The sequence below is a fragment of the Branchiostoma lanceolatum genome, chromosome 10 (genome assembly GCF_035083965.1).
Source record: "Branchiostoma lanceolatum isolate klBraLanc5 chromosome 10, klBraLanc5.hap2, whole genome shotgun sequence".
Taxonomy (NCBI): Eukaryota; Metazoa; Chordata; class Leptocardii; order Amphioxiformes; family Branchiostomatidae; genus Branchiostoma; species Branchiostoma lanceolatum.
In genome coordinates, this window is record NC_089731.1 from 4282088 (window position 1) to 4300967 (window position 18880).

General features: G+C 39.8%; 1 protein-coding gene across 2 annotated transcripts; it reads right to left on the bottom strand.

The window, feature by feature from the left end:
- Positions 1-1518: 1518 nt before the first annotated feature.
- LOC136444119 (methylenetetrahydrofolate reductase (NADPH)-like) lies at positions 1519-18604 on the bottom strand. 2 transcript variants are annotated; one of them, XM_066441622.1, is made up of 14 exons: positions 18472-18604; positions 13404-13631; positions 12763-13004; positions 12310-12423; positions 11720-11913; positions 11204-11401; positions 8527-8714; positions 7394-7444; positions 6286-6466; positions 5642-5824; positions 5197-5295; positions 4726-4848; positions 4199-4330; positions 1519-3739 (listed from the first exon to the last, which is right to left on the bottom strand). In XM_066441622.1, the coding sequence occupies exons 2-14, from the start codon at positions 13598-13600 to the stop codon at positions 3539-3541; spliced, it is 2103 nt and encodes a 700-aa protein (XP_066297719.1). In that variant the 5' UTR covers positions 13601-13631; positions 18472-18604; the 3' UTR covers positions 1519-3538. The 2 variants fall into 2 exon arrangements, with proteins under 2 accessions (XP_066297719.1, XP_066297720.1); XM_066441623.1 differs by lacking the exon at positions 7394-7444.
- Between the last annotated feature and the right edge of the window lie 276 nt (positions 18605-18880).

The following is an 18880-nucleotide window of genomic DNA, read 5'->3' on the forward strand; positions in this document are numbered from 1 at the left end:
TTAACATTCGAGCTCAGCGCAAGCACAGAATTTGCAATTTCAGCCGACAAAATTTGTCAATCTGCACCAGTTTTTGTGTCACTTGGTAAATGCCTGGCATAAATTGACATAGTCCAGTGCGATACCCACTCGTAATGATTACTAAACTGCAATGTAAACCAATTTATCAGTCTATTGCTTCAGACTTGAAGCCAAACTGCTGTGTAGAAAAGGGACAAGACTTCATTCTGTTTGTACACTTACGAGAAGCCAAATGTGTGGTATCTGCAATGTACTACATGTGTAGTAATGTCAGTGTGATAGCCATAGATGTGGCCTTGTCAGGCTTTTATTCGTTTCAACCGTCATCCTTTGAGTTGATTAACAGGTGGATGTAGTTATATGTACTAAAAGCTAAAAAAGAAGTTGTATAGTAGGCTATCGATGTCCTGTGCTGTAGTTTTAAGATTTAACTCTGAGTCAGAGCTGTCTCCAGCTTTTAGTTTCATCTGTCCCACACTTATTGTTTGGGAGCCCAAGTTGTTGATTTTGTTGTTAAATCTGGCATTTTAAGATTACAAAAATACATTTTCATCAATTTCACATCATGAAGTTGAGCTTTCTTGGATAGATGGTGTGAAATCTTTTTCTGTCTCAACAAGCAGAGTTGAACAAGCAAATTTTCATCCCGGGACGGAGGGACGGGTCCTGGAGACAGCCCTGGTCTAAATGAAGAAAAATAATGGAAGCTAGGTTGAATACGTTTTGTTTTTAGAAGCAGGCTATGTTGGGACTATGCGAGGCTAATAATGATATACAGGTGATGTTATGATGTACATAATATATAGCAGGAATGAAGAAATCCCCAGGGATTGGAATAAACTCTTTGCTTTGCAAAGGCTGTAGAGAACAGTGTTGTGTCGATGTCCTTGGTACTGAAAAGCCACTTAGTTGTGTCTGAGGAATATGACATTGTAGAGTGAGAGATCTACAGAGAATAAGTAAGTGAGTACAGTCTGTAGCAGGGCTTTGAATATATTTCCGTCCCACTCATTGTTTGAGAGCCCATGTTTTTGATTTTCAATGTTGAATCTGTCATTCTAAGCTTACAAAAATACATTTACATCAGTTTTAGGTCATGAAATTGATATTTTTTTTGGACGGACAGGGTTGAATTTTTTTCCGTCCCAACAAGAAAATTTCCGTGGTGGGACGGAAGGACAGTTGGGACTAAGGGAGCCCTGGTCTGTAGTTAGATAATTATGAGTTGATTGAGACATCGGTGTATGTGATACCCAAGCTTTCAATCAGTCCTCTGATCCCTCTCAAGCACTTTGTGTACGGAAATAGTATTATAGAACCTTTATAATGTCAATTACCATCACAGATGAACTTTCATTCTGAGACTGTTACATGTACTATGAAACAAATTTTAATTGCACTAATTACTTTTAATTAGAAATATGCTCGTTATTGACAGACGGTCATGTACTTAATAATATATCAACAACATCCAAACACGAAGAACATCAGACCATGTTGAAGTATCTACAAAGTTTTATTCCTTTTTTTCTTTTAACAGTTACTGTAGCTGAAATATTTTTGTACAGCGAGCAACAAGGACTACAAGCACCATCACAGAGAAAGGCATGCTTAAGTACAGCTCTGACAGGGGGCACAGACAGCTCCAATACTTCACACTCACATATAAGGCAACAATTTTCTTACCAGCCAGTCCAAGATAATAAGATGACCGTGCTTTCTACCAAACTGTAATTGTTTGTATACCAAAAGGCATATTGTTTCAACACTATATTTTAGTCAGAATAATACTGAAACTGATGTTGAACTTAATGTTAAATGTCACATACCGGTATACATATTAACAGTGTGAATAAAAGTGTAATACCATTTACTGTACATTGCACTGTGCTTGTACACAATGTATATTTGAATGGACTGCCAAAATTTACTTTATATTGAAGACTGCTCATAGAACATTATCAACAAATTGACTGCTAGTCAAAGACGTACACGATACAGTGCTGCAATAAGATACAAATACCTGCATCAAATAACTGCAGAGCCAAAGTGCAAAAAATACTGCAGATTGCCCAAAATACAACATTGTAAAGGTACGTGACATGTGTTTGAGTTATTTTACTGTAACAGTTGTTTGGATTAATGGCAGTTACACTTCTGAATGACAAAATTTAAAGCACATATTTTCCTGTCCATTTTTTACATTTTTCTTTTTGTTCTGCAGCTACAGTACTTATGAAGAGACAGTGAGTGACATGTAACAATTGTCTGCTTTCACCTCTCTTGGTCAATTTACAATAACTTTATTTCTGACATATAGACATTAAATACTTAAGGCTTGAATAAAGCTAGAAACAATCCTATCCACCCTTACAGTAAAGGGGTGACGAATAATAGTATTAAACTTGACTATATTCATCTGTGTTAACTTATCATTTTGTTGGTTCTCAATTTCTTCAAAGAAAATAATAAAACTCTATTGACAGTATTGTACTGGCTAATGAGCATTTCAAATGGAAACGAAAAAGGAATATTGTTTTCAGCTACAAAACATCTTGTGTGCGCTCTGCTTGTTGTATTAAAGATGTGTCAAGCTGGGTCCATTTCATGTTCATCTCTACTGATTTTGCTCACTTCTTGAAAAGAAACTTACACGTACATCTTAGTCTTAAATGTCTGAGAACTGAAAGATTTTCCCCATTGCACGTCTACCTACCTGAGTGTTTAACGGCTTTCTTATAATACTTACACAACCTCCTTTTTTGTAGAGAAACAAAAGTAATACTTTACACCAAATAGCAGTTACAGAGTCACTGACGAAAAGTGGTGGATGCTACTTGAAACGTCTGACTGTTCCAAAATCATATCCAGTTGCCCGAGTAACTGTGATTTGGCATATCGTATTACCTGGATGTCTAACCTTCATAAACATTAAAGTAATACTTCACCGGCTAGTGTACATAGCAGCAGTATTTGCATTATTAACAAGCTAAGTTGTCTGTAACAAGTAGACAGGACAGGTGGCCAACAGTCTTTGGGCACTTGTAGGAAATTGTACATTAAGTTTGTATGTAAGATGGTTGATATTAATTCAGATATTGAGAAGTTGGAACTGTAAATGTTCAAAATTATCAGTAGCAAGGTATAGCTTGTTGCAACTTGCTTGCTACAATATGTTTCAGTTTCAATGCTTTACTTCAAGATTTGATGAGAAATTTTACAATGACGACTTTTAAATGACTGAAAACTGCATGGCCAATCTTTCTGTGTTACACTAAAGTCTTAAACTTTGTACACATTTTGCAAATCAACTGCAAAATATGAATCTCACGTAGAATATGTCAAGATCTCCTCACATAACTTCCTTAGCGAAGAAGATGTCAGTAGCATCTTAAGGACAATAAGAGAAAATAATAGACTGTTTCCTTGTCTTCTCAGACTGCTTGTGAGAAGTGACTTTTGTACAATTGCACGGATTTTGAAGTATATAGTAAAGGTTTCTTGAAATGGAGTTATTTTACAGGGCATGTACAACTTCAGCCTCCCCATTTCTCTGAATCTGTTCGGCACAACCGTTCTTTGGGACGTCTCCGGCCCCGTTCACAAACACTCCATCATCATCATCATGGTGGACGCCGTTGGTCTGACCCTTGCCCTTTGCCCTCTGAAGGTCGGCTTCTGCAAACATGTCCTCGATGACAGTGAACAGGATATTTTCCTAAAAGAAACAAAGAAAAGGAATATTGAAATCTTCAGTATTACTAACTTAACATAATACATCTATTGTATAATGTATCTGGAAAAGAAACTTTAACTAGATTTATTTGTTTTAATCTTCCTGAACATGATACTGCCTTTTTTTTTCACTGTGTGCACGACTTGACAAAAAATGACAAAAGTCCCCTAGCAGCTTTCTGTGAAATTTCAGGGGTGTGTTTGTGTGTTACTGTAAATGCATTTAAGTTCGCGTGGTTTTATTTCGCGGTAGGGAGAAAGGAGTGTTCCCGGTGGTTTAAGTTTGCGTTTGAAACAATAGTAGCACTTGTAACAGTCATATGTGGGCAAAAAGTTTCTCAGGGTTACAACTTTGTACTGAAGAGTTTACAGCGAAAACCGCAAACATAAAGCCACGGTAAATATTTCTGCATTATTCAACAGTATTCAGAGAGTCCCTTACCCGTGGGAAGTCGTTGTCGACGAGGTTGACGAGGTACCAGGTGTCGTGGATGTGCTCGATCAATTCCCGCGACTTGGAGTCCTCCGCGTACAGTTGGCCCCAGTACTCCGTCCACAACGTGAAAGCCTCGTCCTGATGGTAAAATAAAGAGTTAAAGCAGTCATCCTCAACTGAGGTGAGGCATATTGCTTTTTCAAGTAGATTTTAAGTGGTGCAATAAGATTTCGCTACGGCTCGCATTATCAGCCAAGAACACTGAGCCACCCCTACTCTTCTCAATAAGCGTGTTGGGTTCTATTACATGCAGTGGTTTTACACTTAAGGCCCGCGGCTTTACGTCAAATCCCGATAGGACAGAAATAACAGGGTCTACATGTGGCTAGTCTGAGAGTTTTTACATGGTATTGCTTATAAGTGAAGACTACTAAATTAGAATTTTCCAAACTACACCCTTACTCATCTTAATGGTTTAAGTTCTACATGTACATGTATGTCTGACACAAGGTATCCTGGGACCAAGAGCTCACCTTCCAGAATTTGAAACTGACAGGATCCACCACGGTTGGTTGGATGATCTCCTTCCCGGGGAACACTCCCCAGGTGACTGCGATTGGCTGCTGCTGGTCACAGTTGGTGTAGTCATCATCGCCCTGTGGTTGGGAGAATCGACAGTGCAAGGGTGAAATATCAACAATTGCATATTACTTGAATGTATCAATCTTTCTATACAGTTGGGAGAATTTGCAGATGCATGCACAGGGACTTGAAATGAATGTATTTTACTCAATTTCATAATACTGTACACTTTTATCATAAAATTACTGTGCCTGTATGTCAACTGAATCTACATGTAGTTTGATACAGATTTGTTTGGTTCTAAGTTTAATTGTTGCCATTACACTCATTCCTACATTGTATGAGTATTAGCTCAAATATTTCCAAAGTTTACCCATTGGGCAAATGACTGTCTGTAACACAATATGATCCCAGAAACTCACCTCATATTTGATGATGTGGTAGTTGACATTGGGATATTTGGGTAGGACCTTGAACAAGGCCTGAACATTCTCACGGGAGGTGAAGAATTCTAGGTATGCCTGGAGGTGAAAAAAACACAAAGATTAGTGCATTGTAATCATAAATAGCTGTGTCCATACGCAAGAAAACAGTCATTAAGCAACTGGATAGATTTGTAAACAGTCAGATGCTTCAGACAGCATCCTGTGTCTTTCCTCAGTGCCTGGACCAGAATCTGGAGATAAGCAGGTAATATGTAACCAACTCAGACTTTTGGTTAAATTTTGGTTGAACTCCAAATTCTGGTTTATTCAAATTAGAGATTAAATCAAAATGTATCTAGGGAATTGTGGCAACAAGTTCAGTCTGTTTAAAAAAAAAACTTTGAAATGAAACTCTTGAATTTTGACAGGTGTTTATGCCCACCTTTTGGAAGACGTATCCACCCGGAGTGCCCCACCCGACGACTGGGTCAGTAGAGGGCGCGGCATTGACGTTGGGCTGTGAGTTGATGGTGAGAACTCCTCTGCTGTTGATTCTGGCCAGCTTGTCGTTGATGATGTTGGTCTCTGCCGCAAGGTCGTCGTCGTTCCAGGGAATCTTTCGCACCTGTAGTGGGGAGAGATCAGGACAGAATGTCAACAACTAATCGTAACAATGTGGCTGGTTGCCTTGTGGTGTGTTGGCAGTGTTGCTGTTAACTTAGAATCTAATTCTTAAGGTCCCGGGTTTGGATTCCTAGTACGTCACAATGCTTTAAGTTAGTTAAATTAAAATCTTTCCGTAAAATGTTAAGAATAGTTAAGTTAAAATCCTTCCCATGTATATATATACATAGTTAAGTTTATAAGTCCATCTCCATTCATTGATGGGCAAGCACTACAGCAGGGGGCTACATGTAGTTCACTTGTAGTTCAATTAAGTTAAACTGCTGGTCATGAGTGCTAAGCAGAAAAAGCAGTATACTTGCTATTTTTTAAACTAGGTCAGGCCAAGGTTTGCACTGTACTGTAACTTAACTGTTGTTAGTTGACTTGTTCATTTGTTTCTTGAAAAAAGTATTTCCTGACCTTCTTTCCGTTCTTGCTGTCCCTGCCCGTGATGTAGTTGGTGAAGACGTCGCACACGTCTTGAAGACACGTCAGCTCGTGGCCCCACATGTCCAGCAGCTCCTCCTTCTTCGCATTCGGCTTCAGGTAGAACAGGTAATAATCGTTCAGCTCACCAAAGGCTGGAGACTCTGAACTCCCCCTGAAACCACACAAGAACACGACAGTAAATATACATGCATGTACGCTGTAGCTGCAAGATGAAATGTCAGATTTGCAGCCTATTAGCAAGATCAAAATGAAGACACCGCACTGCATCAGGATGATATCAATATTCTGTAATAGAATAGATTAATCTTAGATATCAAAAAACTAAAGCATGCAAGGTCATGTCATGAGTTTCTAGCCTCTTGTCCAGGGATAAAATCTTACATGCACAGTTCACAATCAACCCCCAGGGAAATGTATTCAATTGAAAAATAACACAAAATAAAAGAACACAAAGAATCCACTGTACTCCGAACATGTTTTATATGTTTAAGTTCTACTTAATGTGAAATCTAGACGATTTTGTCCTTCTCCGTAAAAAAGTCACACACATATGTACGGCTTTTGTACGCATATATATGCTTCGACATGAGAAAAGATATGGAATAGAGACGCTAGATGATATAAAAAGACTTATGATGCATATAAAGAAAGATGTTCTATATGTATCTATCCAAGATAAGCCATGACAGCTTGCTTTTCTGGAATATTAGTGATGGAATGAGTACTTTAGCAATGCATTAGTGCGCTGGCAAAGCTGTGTTAGTAAACCCCTACCATCAGAAGGCCAAACCAATTTACTATCTTGTTTCTCAGATTTTTCCAGGAAGTCAATGAAGCTGGCCAGCAAAAGAAAAACAAAATTGAATCTGAGTACCAAGAAATCAAATTGGTTTAGCCTATATTATCTAAGTGTTAGTATTATGCACCCAAAATGCAGGTCTCCTTTCTACAGCCTACTGCTGACTAGACTACAGCCAAAAAGCCAGAGTAAAACATGCAGTTACACCTGAGTCTGCTTCTGAAAGGGGGTTAGTTCTGAGGCTACTGTTGATCAGAAAAAACAAGATGCTATAGAGACCTGTCTTCTTTCCAATTTTCTCCTGACGATGACCGTCTTTTAAGGCTTTCCCTGTGAAAATACACCAACTACTGCATAACAGTTCACAGCAAAAAACAAAAGGAAAATAAAAATAGGAAAAACACTGGTCACTTCAGATTTGAAAATCTTCTTTCACAATTCTTAGGGAAACACAATCATAAAATTTGAATATGGAGGGAGTTGCGGCTAAAAGTTTAGCCTGTCAGATTGTAAAAGATGTTGAATTTAAAGGGCATTTTCAAATACAAAGCAACCAGTGTTAAAAGAAAAATTCAAAAAAAAAAAAAAAAATAGCAAAACCAAATCAGTCTGTCACTCTCAAAATGCTAGCCTGGTAACGGTTCTAAAAAGTCTGACTTTGGGGGGTTTTAACGGCCTCAGTTCTACTAAGCATAGGCCTAAATTTTCTGACAGCCTATTTTTTCCAGTCGGCCTTTCTTACTACTACCATCTCATTGACCAGATCTTTGGAAGGGAAGTAGTTGAAACCAACATGGTAAACATTCCCTGGCAAATGCTAATGGAGAGTAGAAATACAAGGTAGCTCCCTATAGCTATGGTATGGTTACCAGGCTAGCAAAATGCAGACTTAGACAGGAAACAAGGGCTGAAAAAGGTCTTACTGTCAGCTGAGTAAACTTGTTTTCATGCTTTTCCCTTCATGTACCTTCAAGATGTGCCAAACAAGTTAGTATATAGCCTGTCTGGAAAGATAGAGCCAAGTCCGATAAAAATGTAGGCAGACTTAAACTCAGATGAACCGTGGCATGCAAATTGAAGAAAAGACCAGAAGCCAAGGAAACTGCCCAAAAATATCTCCTGCACACTAATTTGTATCTTGTTGCTAGCGATACTTATGAATATTGTTGTCGAAAAGTATTCTTCCTCCTCATACTGAAAAAGACAATCATTAGTACATGTACTTGTAAGTATATAAGAATATATCTAAGAACCCACAAAGTCCCCCTGCCAGTTGATTAAACCACCAAAACCTGTGCATTAAAATTTAATGTCATGGTTTATCAACCATACAAGATATACAAGATACTAGTAGTATTATGGTAATGCAGGTATAGATAAGATATGCATGGCTATGCATATGGAGGACATACCATCTGCCGTTGGGAAACTCGTCCCATTCTTGTGTCCGGTACACGTAGCTCTTCGGCCGCGAGGCCCAGAAGATCGGTCTGACCTCCTCCTCACAGCGGTTGTAGTTCGCTGTCCTCTTCCACGGCCACGGCCTCTGGATATCCTCAGTCCACAGCCCGATCTGCTTCAGGATCTGTATGGTCGCAACCTGGGTGTATCATAAATAAGACGGTTAAAAAACAAATATAGGAAAAATGATACTGTGAGTGTCAAATTTCAATCATGAAATGATGAATGATCTGCGGTCTTTTTATTTATGACTGGTTTCCGTCCATGTGCTCTGTCTTACTACTGTACTGTTTCAACCGTGAACTTCTCAAAGGCCTATATATTTCCTTCCTGATGTAAACATTAGTTACTGCAAACTGCAAACTTTAAACGACTTAAAATGTAATTGTACAAAAATCCAGAGAAGTACACCCAAACACATGTACACAGAAATTTTAGCTGTAGGTTGCTATTACATCTGTGCATGGTAAAATAACTACTGGACGCCAAATAACAATTACTCAAGCAACTGGATATGATTTTGCCAGTTGCTTGATCATGAGTAACTGTTATTTACTACCTGGATGTCTAACCTTCATCGAAGTAAAGAGTATATACTCTCATCTCCCAAATAAACATACCCCCTGGAATAAACATACCCCCCCGGACAAATCTTCAAAATCTAATAAACGTACCCCCCGGAATAAACATACCCCCCGGAAAATGACCAAATTGACACGTAAACTGTGTCCATGCTACTTCTGTCCTAAGCAGGTAGGTTCTTTTTATTCATTTATGCCTGATTTATTTCTTGAGATTAACTGCATTTCTGGAAAGATTGACATAACAGGTGACTATCACGTTTTAAAGATGTCAACCCAGACCAGACTGTAAGGTTTGATCCACTCACGCCGGGAAGGACCCGTACTCTTTGTAACACGTAAATGTATAGCATCCAAAATTGTTGGAAAAATTGGGCATAGGTTCCTTGCTATGACCCCTAACCGGGGGCCAACGGTGCTTTCAAATTCAACAAGTGGAAATGTACATGATACATGCATTTTCAACTTAGAACTTGAAGCAAGTGATCAAGGAAAATTGTATAAAGTGACATATGATAAACAAAAACAGAAGTAGTTGCCAAACTTCTCAAGTTCACTTGGATGGGCAACACCTTCAAACTCAGTTCAGAGTCTACTCTTTTTTAACACAAATGTATCAACATTTAGAACTTGAACAGAAAATCATAATATCCTGAATATATGCTCAGTAAAAGTATTACTTATTTGTAAAAGCCATATAGAAAGGACGAACTACAACATGTATAATGATGTTATTTTTTTTTTATATCTCAACTTGCCATTTATCCTGTTATGCATTGCATGTAGAAACAGAGATTTGTAAACTGCATGCTTTCTACAAAATCACATTATCATATAATGTTAAGGACATTACCATATATTGTCCTTGGTTGTGTTGTTGCAATCCAAATAATTTCAAATCCAAAAATTACCCTTGTATGTAGAAAAGAAAACATTAATTTTTAGAGACTAAATTGTCAACAAATTTATTGTTAAGATACAGAAACCACAAGCTTGTACAATGTTGCCAAAAACCACAGGGTTCTCATGTTACACATCAAAGCCTGAGCCAGACGGAGCGGCGTCAGAACAAGCCCTCCCAGACAGTAAGGGGCGGGGCTAACAGAAGCTACACGCAAACTTCTTGGAAAGCCCTGGCATTCTCTCTGTAGGGGAGCGATCTTTTTAAAAGCATTTTTTATGTGATAATAACTGTGACTAGATTGCAATTTAATTGTGTATAGACTTAATTACACAAAATATTCTTTGTCGAAAGTCTGTACAGTTTTGACTAAGGCAAAGGAGTTTTATTTGTAGATAAAAAAAAAGTGTTTCCCCTTCGTCGAGGTGAGCTCTTCCAGGCATGAGAAACTTTCCCACTGACTCACTGCCGTGCGTCTTTACCGTGGCGATTTTCGAAGGACTAAATGTTCATGTTTGTGGTAGGATTGAAACCTTTTGGTATATTTTGAAAGTGATTATACAGTTGTGAATACTAAGACACAATTTTTACGTGGTGTTTTTAAATTTTCAAAGTTTTGGCTCCTTGATCTCACGTGAGTAGATAATTCTACATGCGTACTTGAAACACGGTGCGCCGCTGGCATATTCATGTAATTTGTTTTCTGATCACCGTGCTATGATTTACGATGTAAATAGAGACTGTCAAAGTTGTGTATATGAAAATTATATTTCAAAACTTCATTGTGCCGTCTTATTTTCCCCTAATGACAACGTTTAATTTGTAGCGAGATCGACCGATATGTTAGTGCCGCCAGGATTTCACAAATGCCGGGTCATTGTAGCGGCGGGGAAATCCACGTCATTTGGTCTAAAAGTAGCGATTTAGGAGCAAAAATATCGGGGAAATCTGGGGAAAAAACCAAACTTTCGTTATATTGGGGATCTCTGGTAAGCAAAGCCCCAATGAATTTTCAAAAAAACAATAAACGTACTGTCCCAAATAAGAACGTACTGGGTGGATTTTGAGGCTGAAAAAAATAAACGTACCGGTACGTTTATTTGGGAGATGAGAGTACACTTAGACAATAGATACTTCCGTCCTTACCTCTCTGTTGAGTGTGTAGAAGTGAAGACCGTTGACCAGCCCGCTGTCAAACAGTTCCCGGATCATGGTGACGGCCTGGTGCACGCCGTAGTTACGGATGGCCTCATCGTTGTCTCTGATTGGCTCGATAGCCTCGCGGATTTCGTCTGGGATCTCAAGCTTTGACAGCTTGACCAGGTTTCTCAGGGAGTGGTAACCCTAGAGAAAATACATTATGACAATCATTAGTTTCCCATGTCTTGGATAGTGTAAACCTCAGTTAGGGCAGCATACTTTGGCTATTGTACTCTTTTTGGATCACAAACTGTAAATTGCAGTTTTCTTAATCTTAGTGAGAGGTCATGCGGTCATACCACAAACATATTCATAGCTATGTTCTGCCTTGTACTGAATTACCATGGTTGTTTCAGCCAGCAACTTAAAACACCACCTCCTGTCCTGTCACACTGTAAAATCAAACCAAATTAAAACTCTAATCAATTTATATTAATAAATTGAAGAGAGAACACTGCTCACCTGAATAGGCATGACCCCAGGAATGATGGGAACGTTGATTCCGATGCGTCGACAGTCCTCCACGAACTTGACGTACCTATCGGCCTTGAAGAACAGCTGGGTGATGATGAAGTCTGCACCTGCGTCAACTTTCTCCTTCAGGTGCTGGAGGTCTTCGTCGTATGTGGGACTGTCAGGGTGCCCGTGGGGGTAGCCTGGGACAGGGAAACAGTTTTTAACACTCTATCCCCCATCACAAATACAAAAAATCAATCAAACTCTATCCAGATTGAGAAAGCCAAACACAAGGCAAAACTAGTCTGTGGGTGGTTTTGAATATTTCTAAACGGGAACTATGCAGCTACAGCATCTTTTCTGAGGATGTGGCGATTGTGTGTATGGTTGACTTGAGGTTGTCCACTTAACTCCACTTAGCCCCAGTAACAAATCAAAATATAGTTTCACTGGTCAATGATACAAACATGATATAACTTATCTTCATCATAACGTGTAACAAACTTATACATGTGTAACACCTTACATGGCATCGTTTTCTGAAATCTTAAAGTTAAACATCCCAGTATCACAAGTAACTCCTAGTACAAACCCACCTGCCACACACACGGTGAAGTAGTCTCCGAACTCCGCCCGAATGAACTTGACCATGTCGGTGGCGTAGTTGAAGCCGTCCTCCACATACTTCCACTCGTCTCCAACAATGGGATCTAGACAGGAACATAGACAAGTTAACAACAGGCTTCCCACTTCAGTCTTGTGGATGCAAATAGTATAGTAGCATTAGTAACCATCATGCATGGTTCTATGTCCTTGGACCAAAAGTCATTCGAGTAGTTTAATAGTACAGCAATATTAATGTGGCTTCGTTACGAAAACAAGCCGCTTCTTTTTGGCCAAGCACAACAGGTAAACCCTATTCTTATGTTGGGTTCTTTTATATGCAGGGGTTTGATTCCGGAAGATATGGCAAAGCAGCGGGAATGTTTACCTGTACATTTGACCTATACATAGCCTGATAATGCCTCATTGCAGTGTACCCCACTCACCTCCTCTGAGTGCCAGGATGTTGCGGATGCCGAGCTCCTTGGCCTTGTCCAGGTGCATCCGGACGTCGTCCTTGGTGGAGTTGCAGCAGCTCATGTGCAGCATGGTCTCGTGGCCAACGTAGTTCAGCGCCGCGCAGGCGATGGACATGGAGCTGGTCTCCTTGTTGCTGTTGCCGGGGTCCCCCGCGGGGTGCCACGTGATGTCCATGAACATGGGCCCGCCCTGGACCATACGCTCAAACCTGGGGAGACAAACATCACACCGTTCACTCTCAAATCAATCAATTAATCAATCAGGTGATGTCTATGAACACGGGCCCGCCCTGGACCATACGCTCAAACCTGGAGGTATAAACATCACAACGTTTGTAAATAAAAATTAATGTCTCGATTAAGCTACATGTATTAAAAACAGGACCTGATATTCATGTACATGTAACCTTAACTTTGTTTAACCTCCTCCCTGCCTCACTATGTAACTAATACTAATAGATAATGGGGTGCCAAATGGCTACTTCAGTGTGCTAAAGGATTAAAGTATTAAAACTAACTTTATGAAAAGGCCTCTAGTACATGTATATCAAATACAGTCAAACCTGTTACACTAACTTGTTAACCATTCATGATACAAATCAACCAACCTTGAGATCAAGTTAGCAGCACCCTGGGGGGTCCTCGGCGGGAAGAACTCCAGTGAGAACCAGCGCTCCCCGCGGTCGATCTTTGCTTCGATCCTGTCGGCGAGCTTGACGTACGGAACGCCCAGTCCCGGGGAGGATGGTCGCGACCCGTTGGAGGGCGTGCTCGCTCCGCTGCTGGTGTATCCCGAACTCGACATGATGAATGGAGATAGACAAGCTGTCTATATGCTGGAAAGATCGAAATGTGGAGAAAAGCTTGTTATTTTGAAGCCCATGAACACTTCTCCTAGTCCTAGCATTGAATGTCATTTTCTGAACATTTACAATTGTTGTCATTTATCCATTCTAGTCCGTAGTGTTATCTAAGCTGCTATTATTATTTATTCTGAAGAAGGCGACAGTGGTCGTTGAAGATTAGATCCTTGTGTACCCTTTCACTTTCAGTGTTGAAAGAAAGTTTTATAGCATTGCATGTTCGACCGCTGCCATACTATTCACCAGACCTTGTACTGTTGTAGTGCCTAGTGGCACAAATATATATAGGTCAGCAACCAAAGCAAGCTTACATATTTCATTGTCAGGTACACCTGTTGCCATTCCATTCAGGTGGACCATAGAGCCACCTGACTTCACAGTCCACCAGAACAATCTGGGACAAACCCTGGTATAACCTCAGAAACTGGTACAAGAAACGGCTGTAACCCCATATGCCAAGCCAGACAGTGTGTGTGTAGGCCCCATCGTAGACTCAGTTGTCCAAATATAACCCGTCAAAGCAAGACTTTTCAGTTACACTGAGTGTGTGCAATCCCTCTCGTAAGCTGTTGTCTAAAAATAGCCTCAGTCACAAGGCAAGACTTGGACTTTGGAATGGAAAATTCTAACACGCTGCCGTAGAGTTTACTTTTGATTGCCCACTGCACAATGATTGGTCCAGCTTCAACCAATCCTTGTACAAGGGGGAAAGTTGAAATGTGGGTGTGTATAAAATATGATCCTGACCACCCCTCCCCAGATTTATGGTACAGTCCAATTAAATATAACTTTGTCTCAGTTACATACATGTTGATTGGCAGATCAATGGCTGTACAACTGCTTCGATTTCAATGTTATTACATCATCTGCTATGCTCGTCAGACAAGTTGTCGGGTGTAGGAAATTTGCATATCGCCATGGCAACAGTGAGCGAATGACTAATGCCAGGTTATTCTGAGACACAGGAAGCCATGGTATTAGGGAAACCCTTGTTGCCCTGTTGGCTTGTATGCGTTATGATTGTTATCACGTCGCTTGTGCAAAGATATCGTCAGGTTCGTCGAGGAAAGTGCAAATAAAACGTAGATAAAGCGAACAAAGGCGGCGAAGCGCGCGTTCATGTCTGTAATTTTCCATTCACGTGCTGGCTCGACCTACTCTACTAATTAGCATATCACGTTTCTTATTCCGTCTGCCCGCCGCGAACCCCGGAACCAAAACACAGACAACGCGCTGGTAGAAATCTGCAACCTTGCGATTTGGGGCGACAAACCTTCAGTAAATAATATGATTAATAGCTCCTGTATATTGTATCAGGTTTTATGTTTCGGTTGGCGTTTTAGGGAAAAATTTCCCGGGCAAAAACATGGGAAGCGCTCAGGAGAGCCAAGCCTTCCGGGTTGCCAAGTCGCCCACAGTTCGCCTTCTTAAAATTCGTCTAAGGATGCGACCTGACTTTGAATCGTAGCCCGATTTTAAGAAAGGAGTTCTCTATTTAGTTTTAACATCTTTCTGTCACTGTGGTCTTAAATCCACTGAACTACCTGTCAGCCGTTTACATACGGCTATTTCACAATCAGGTGTACCCCTTTTTTTCCCAACATGTTACCAGTGGATAGCAAAGTCTACATAACATATGACTGTTTCAGACTATCATTTCCTGACAACTTGTGCAAGAAGAAATGCAAGGAAAAAAAATTTTTCAAAATTGATTAATATTTAAGAAAAATATTGACCGAAACGTGACCTAAAATTGGTCGATTTTAAGCGTTACCAGGGACCATTCATTTTTACTAATACTTTGCATTAGACCTAAAAGCACATTTTGTACTTGCAAATTAAAAACCACTTGCTTTCTACATGCAGTTATATGTCTACTTGTGATATTTCACTTTTATTGGATGATTCTATGCCATTTTTTGCTCCAACAGGGCTATTTTCCACTTTTACCCACGTGTTACCAATTTTCTGTCTAGTTTTAAATGAATCTTTCTGAACCTGTTACACTTAATAATATTATTGTATAGCTGTTGATTTGGCTTTTAAAATCAATGTATGATATGTAAGAAGGTACAGAAGTAGAATGGAATCGCTCGCTCCATTTCATGACGTACAGTTGGAGATCAAAGTCCAGGACGCCATTTTCCGAAAAAATCTGTAGCGTCCGTACCCCCCCTTGATTTCAATACTAGGAAAGTCCTGCAGGCTAATGATACTGATGGTTAGGAGGCCTCTACTGGCACATACTAAAACACCATTTAAACCATTGCTGTCATAAAGACTTTGTCTGATATAGCACCATGAACATCAAAATGTAGCGTCCGTACCCCCTGTAGCGTCCGTACCCCCTACCTGTAGCATCCGTACCCCCATTTAAAGTTTTCAGCAAAATACTGCCAAAATTGCTATCTAAATAGTACAAATCTGAGCTAATACATCAATGACAGTTGAAACAGATATAGAATGTTAAAATGTTCAGTAAATTTGTGACTTTATGATGAATTTTAGATGTGTTTTTGCCTATTTTTGGGACAAACCTGTATATGTTTGGTACACGGTAACACCCCTCCCAAACACTGTAAATGGTTACTTCCAAACCAGCCAGATGTCTTTGAGATGAAAGAAGATACCCTCCAAGAAATTTAAATGTCCCAGAATTCTCACACCATGTGCCCTGATCCCAATTCAGTTGGTGCAGTGGTTACTAAGGGAGGGGGGGGGGGGGGGGGGGGGCAATACGGTATTAGCAGCGGAGGCTAGACCCCAGGATGAGAGTCAGCTCAAAATAAGGATATTGAACAAAAGAGATAAAGCCATTGTGTGAGCCATCAAAAGTTTAGCAGAAAGAGCACACTGTAAGAAACCATATGGTTTTTGTTTGAAGCAAATTTGATGTTGTATGGCTGAGAAATTGGCAATTTAAGATTTTGGGCCTTTGATTCCCTACAAGATTCGCTAAGTAAGCAATTTTGCCATTTTTCATATATCTCAAGAACAGAACATCAGACAACCACCAATTCACCTGTGTAAGGCTTTATTGTGAACATATTAAAACATACTTATTAGACAACTCAGGCTGATGGGCAGGAGAAAAGACATGCATCATTTACATGGCTGGGGTGATTGAATTTGAAGAACAGGTCTGGAGAAAGAAGCTCAATTATCCTTCATGAAAAAAAAATGAAGTATACATTTGGCCGGAAAACAAGAACACCTCAGGAGAACCAACAGAAAACATCCTCTGAACAGTGGGCTTTCCTCTCCTGAACAACTTCAGAGAGCAAGTCTGATTCTCTGAAGAAGACATTGAAAAATTCAAGAACATTTCAGTCAAGAGCTTGAAACAACACCAACAAGTTCAACTTATTCATTCAGTGTTATAGGACACAGTTTGTAGTTCTCTCTTTTTAATTTAATTGATTAGTATGGATAAACTAAGTTGGTTAGTATAATAGGATCCTTTTTATCATCTTTGTATCAATTAGCAGGTGTAAAAGTACAAGACTTTTAGAGCTACATGATGTACGTATGTAGCGTCCGTACCCCCTACATTATTGTCCCTTTTCCTGGAGTAAACTGCGAAATTTGCATATAACAAGATCAAATGAACTGTTGTTTTGTTTCCTTGTGATACTTTGATGATATGAGAAGTGTTGTTTCAGTCTTGTGTACAATCTAAGCTTGTTTGATAGGTAAGACCCACCCTTCCAACACCTTGTTCTGAAGCGCTAAAGATGCATAATGGCATTTGGAAGAAATCTTTAATCAAACTATCCTGCTCATCCTTGTCTTTGTTAAAATACTGTGACAGCATTTGTGAATGCTTTTAAGATCAGCCATAAGCAAATAATTATTGTTTTAATCATTGTTTTAAACAGTTCAGACAAATTGATAAAGCACCAATGTATGAAGTATGTTGTGTAGCGTCCGTACCCCCTTGCCCACATGTTCATTTATAGTAATTAGAAATGTTTGCAAGTCATGCTATAATCATTACTGCTGGAGTTTCATGTAGGATCATCTATTGGATGAAATATTGCCAAATTTTAGCTGCTGAAGTGCCTGGGTGAAGAATAATACTATTTGACCTTATTTTACAGATAAACAATAGAATAGCGTTTAAAATTATTTTGCAATAAATGACCAGAAAATGCCCACACATGGATATACTGCAACTTATTGTGGTTTTCTAGGGTAGGAAATGGTAGTAATTGAAGATGATAAGGATTAGCAACCATTTGTCATTCCTTATTTGAATCAACAGTATGTTACTGTCCAAGTAGTTTTACAGTTGTAGCGTCCGTACCCCCCCAATGGTCCATCCATAGAAAACCCTGCAACTAACTTATAAAAGCTTGTTGTGCGGAGATCCTTTAGGATAGTATGCCCAAAGCATGTACCTTTGAACTGGCAACAACAAATTTACAATATAATGAAGTTGAATTTTGGCCCCCAGTGGCAAGGTTGGGGTACACCTGATTGTGAAATAGCCGATAGAACTGGTAAGCTAGTTAGCGACCTCAAGTCGAAGAAATTGAAATTTACAATCGCTCGTTGTACGCAGGCCAAAAGTAAACCATTGCCCTCCCCCCGCCTTGACTCGATTCAAACCCATCGATTCACACGAAAATCGATGAAAAGATCTTTTCATAAACGGTTTGTAACCGTAGAAATATCACCCGACTCCATACACACAAAAGCTGGCGAGACTTAAAACGACAATTTAAAGCCCACGCCTACGCCCGGCGTTCCCATTTTTCGGCTTGAAATCGGGATAAGTACACATATAAAAATGATTTAGCCACCAACTAACCTTAGTGGTAAGCCTCAGACTGTCGTTGGGATGTGCTGTATTCAGTATTTTTGATTCGCAGGGTAAAAATTTACGAGCGAAAATGTCACAGCCTTCCCGTCGGTGGCTGCAGAGCAAAAGACGCCGAATGGTGGCGAGCCTGCGGTATATATACTCCTACGGTCTCGTGTACTATCGCGAGACTTCGGGCCGCCATATTTGGTAGTCGCTCCAAATAAGGAAGCTAATTTGAATGGGAGCACGGAGGGGTGCCCTGCAGTTCTGACATGAACCGTAGTGCGACGCTCTTGTAGAATCCAACAGGTGCCCAGAAAAATGCTTATTTGAGGCAAATATTACAAGGTAACCAGTTTTTTGACATATCCTAATCACCCTAAGCAATTTCTATAATCCAAAGACGAAACAAATT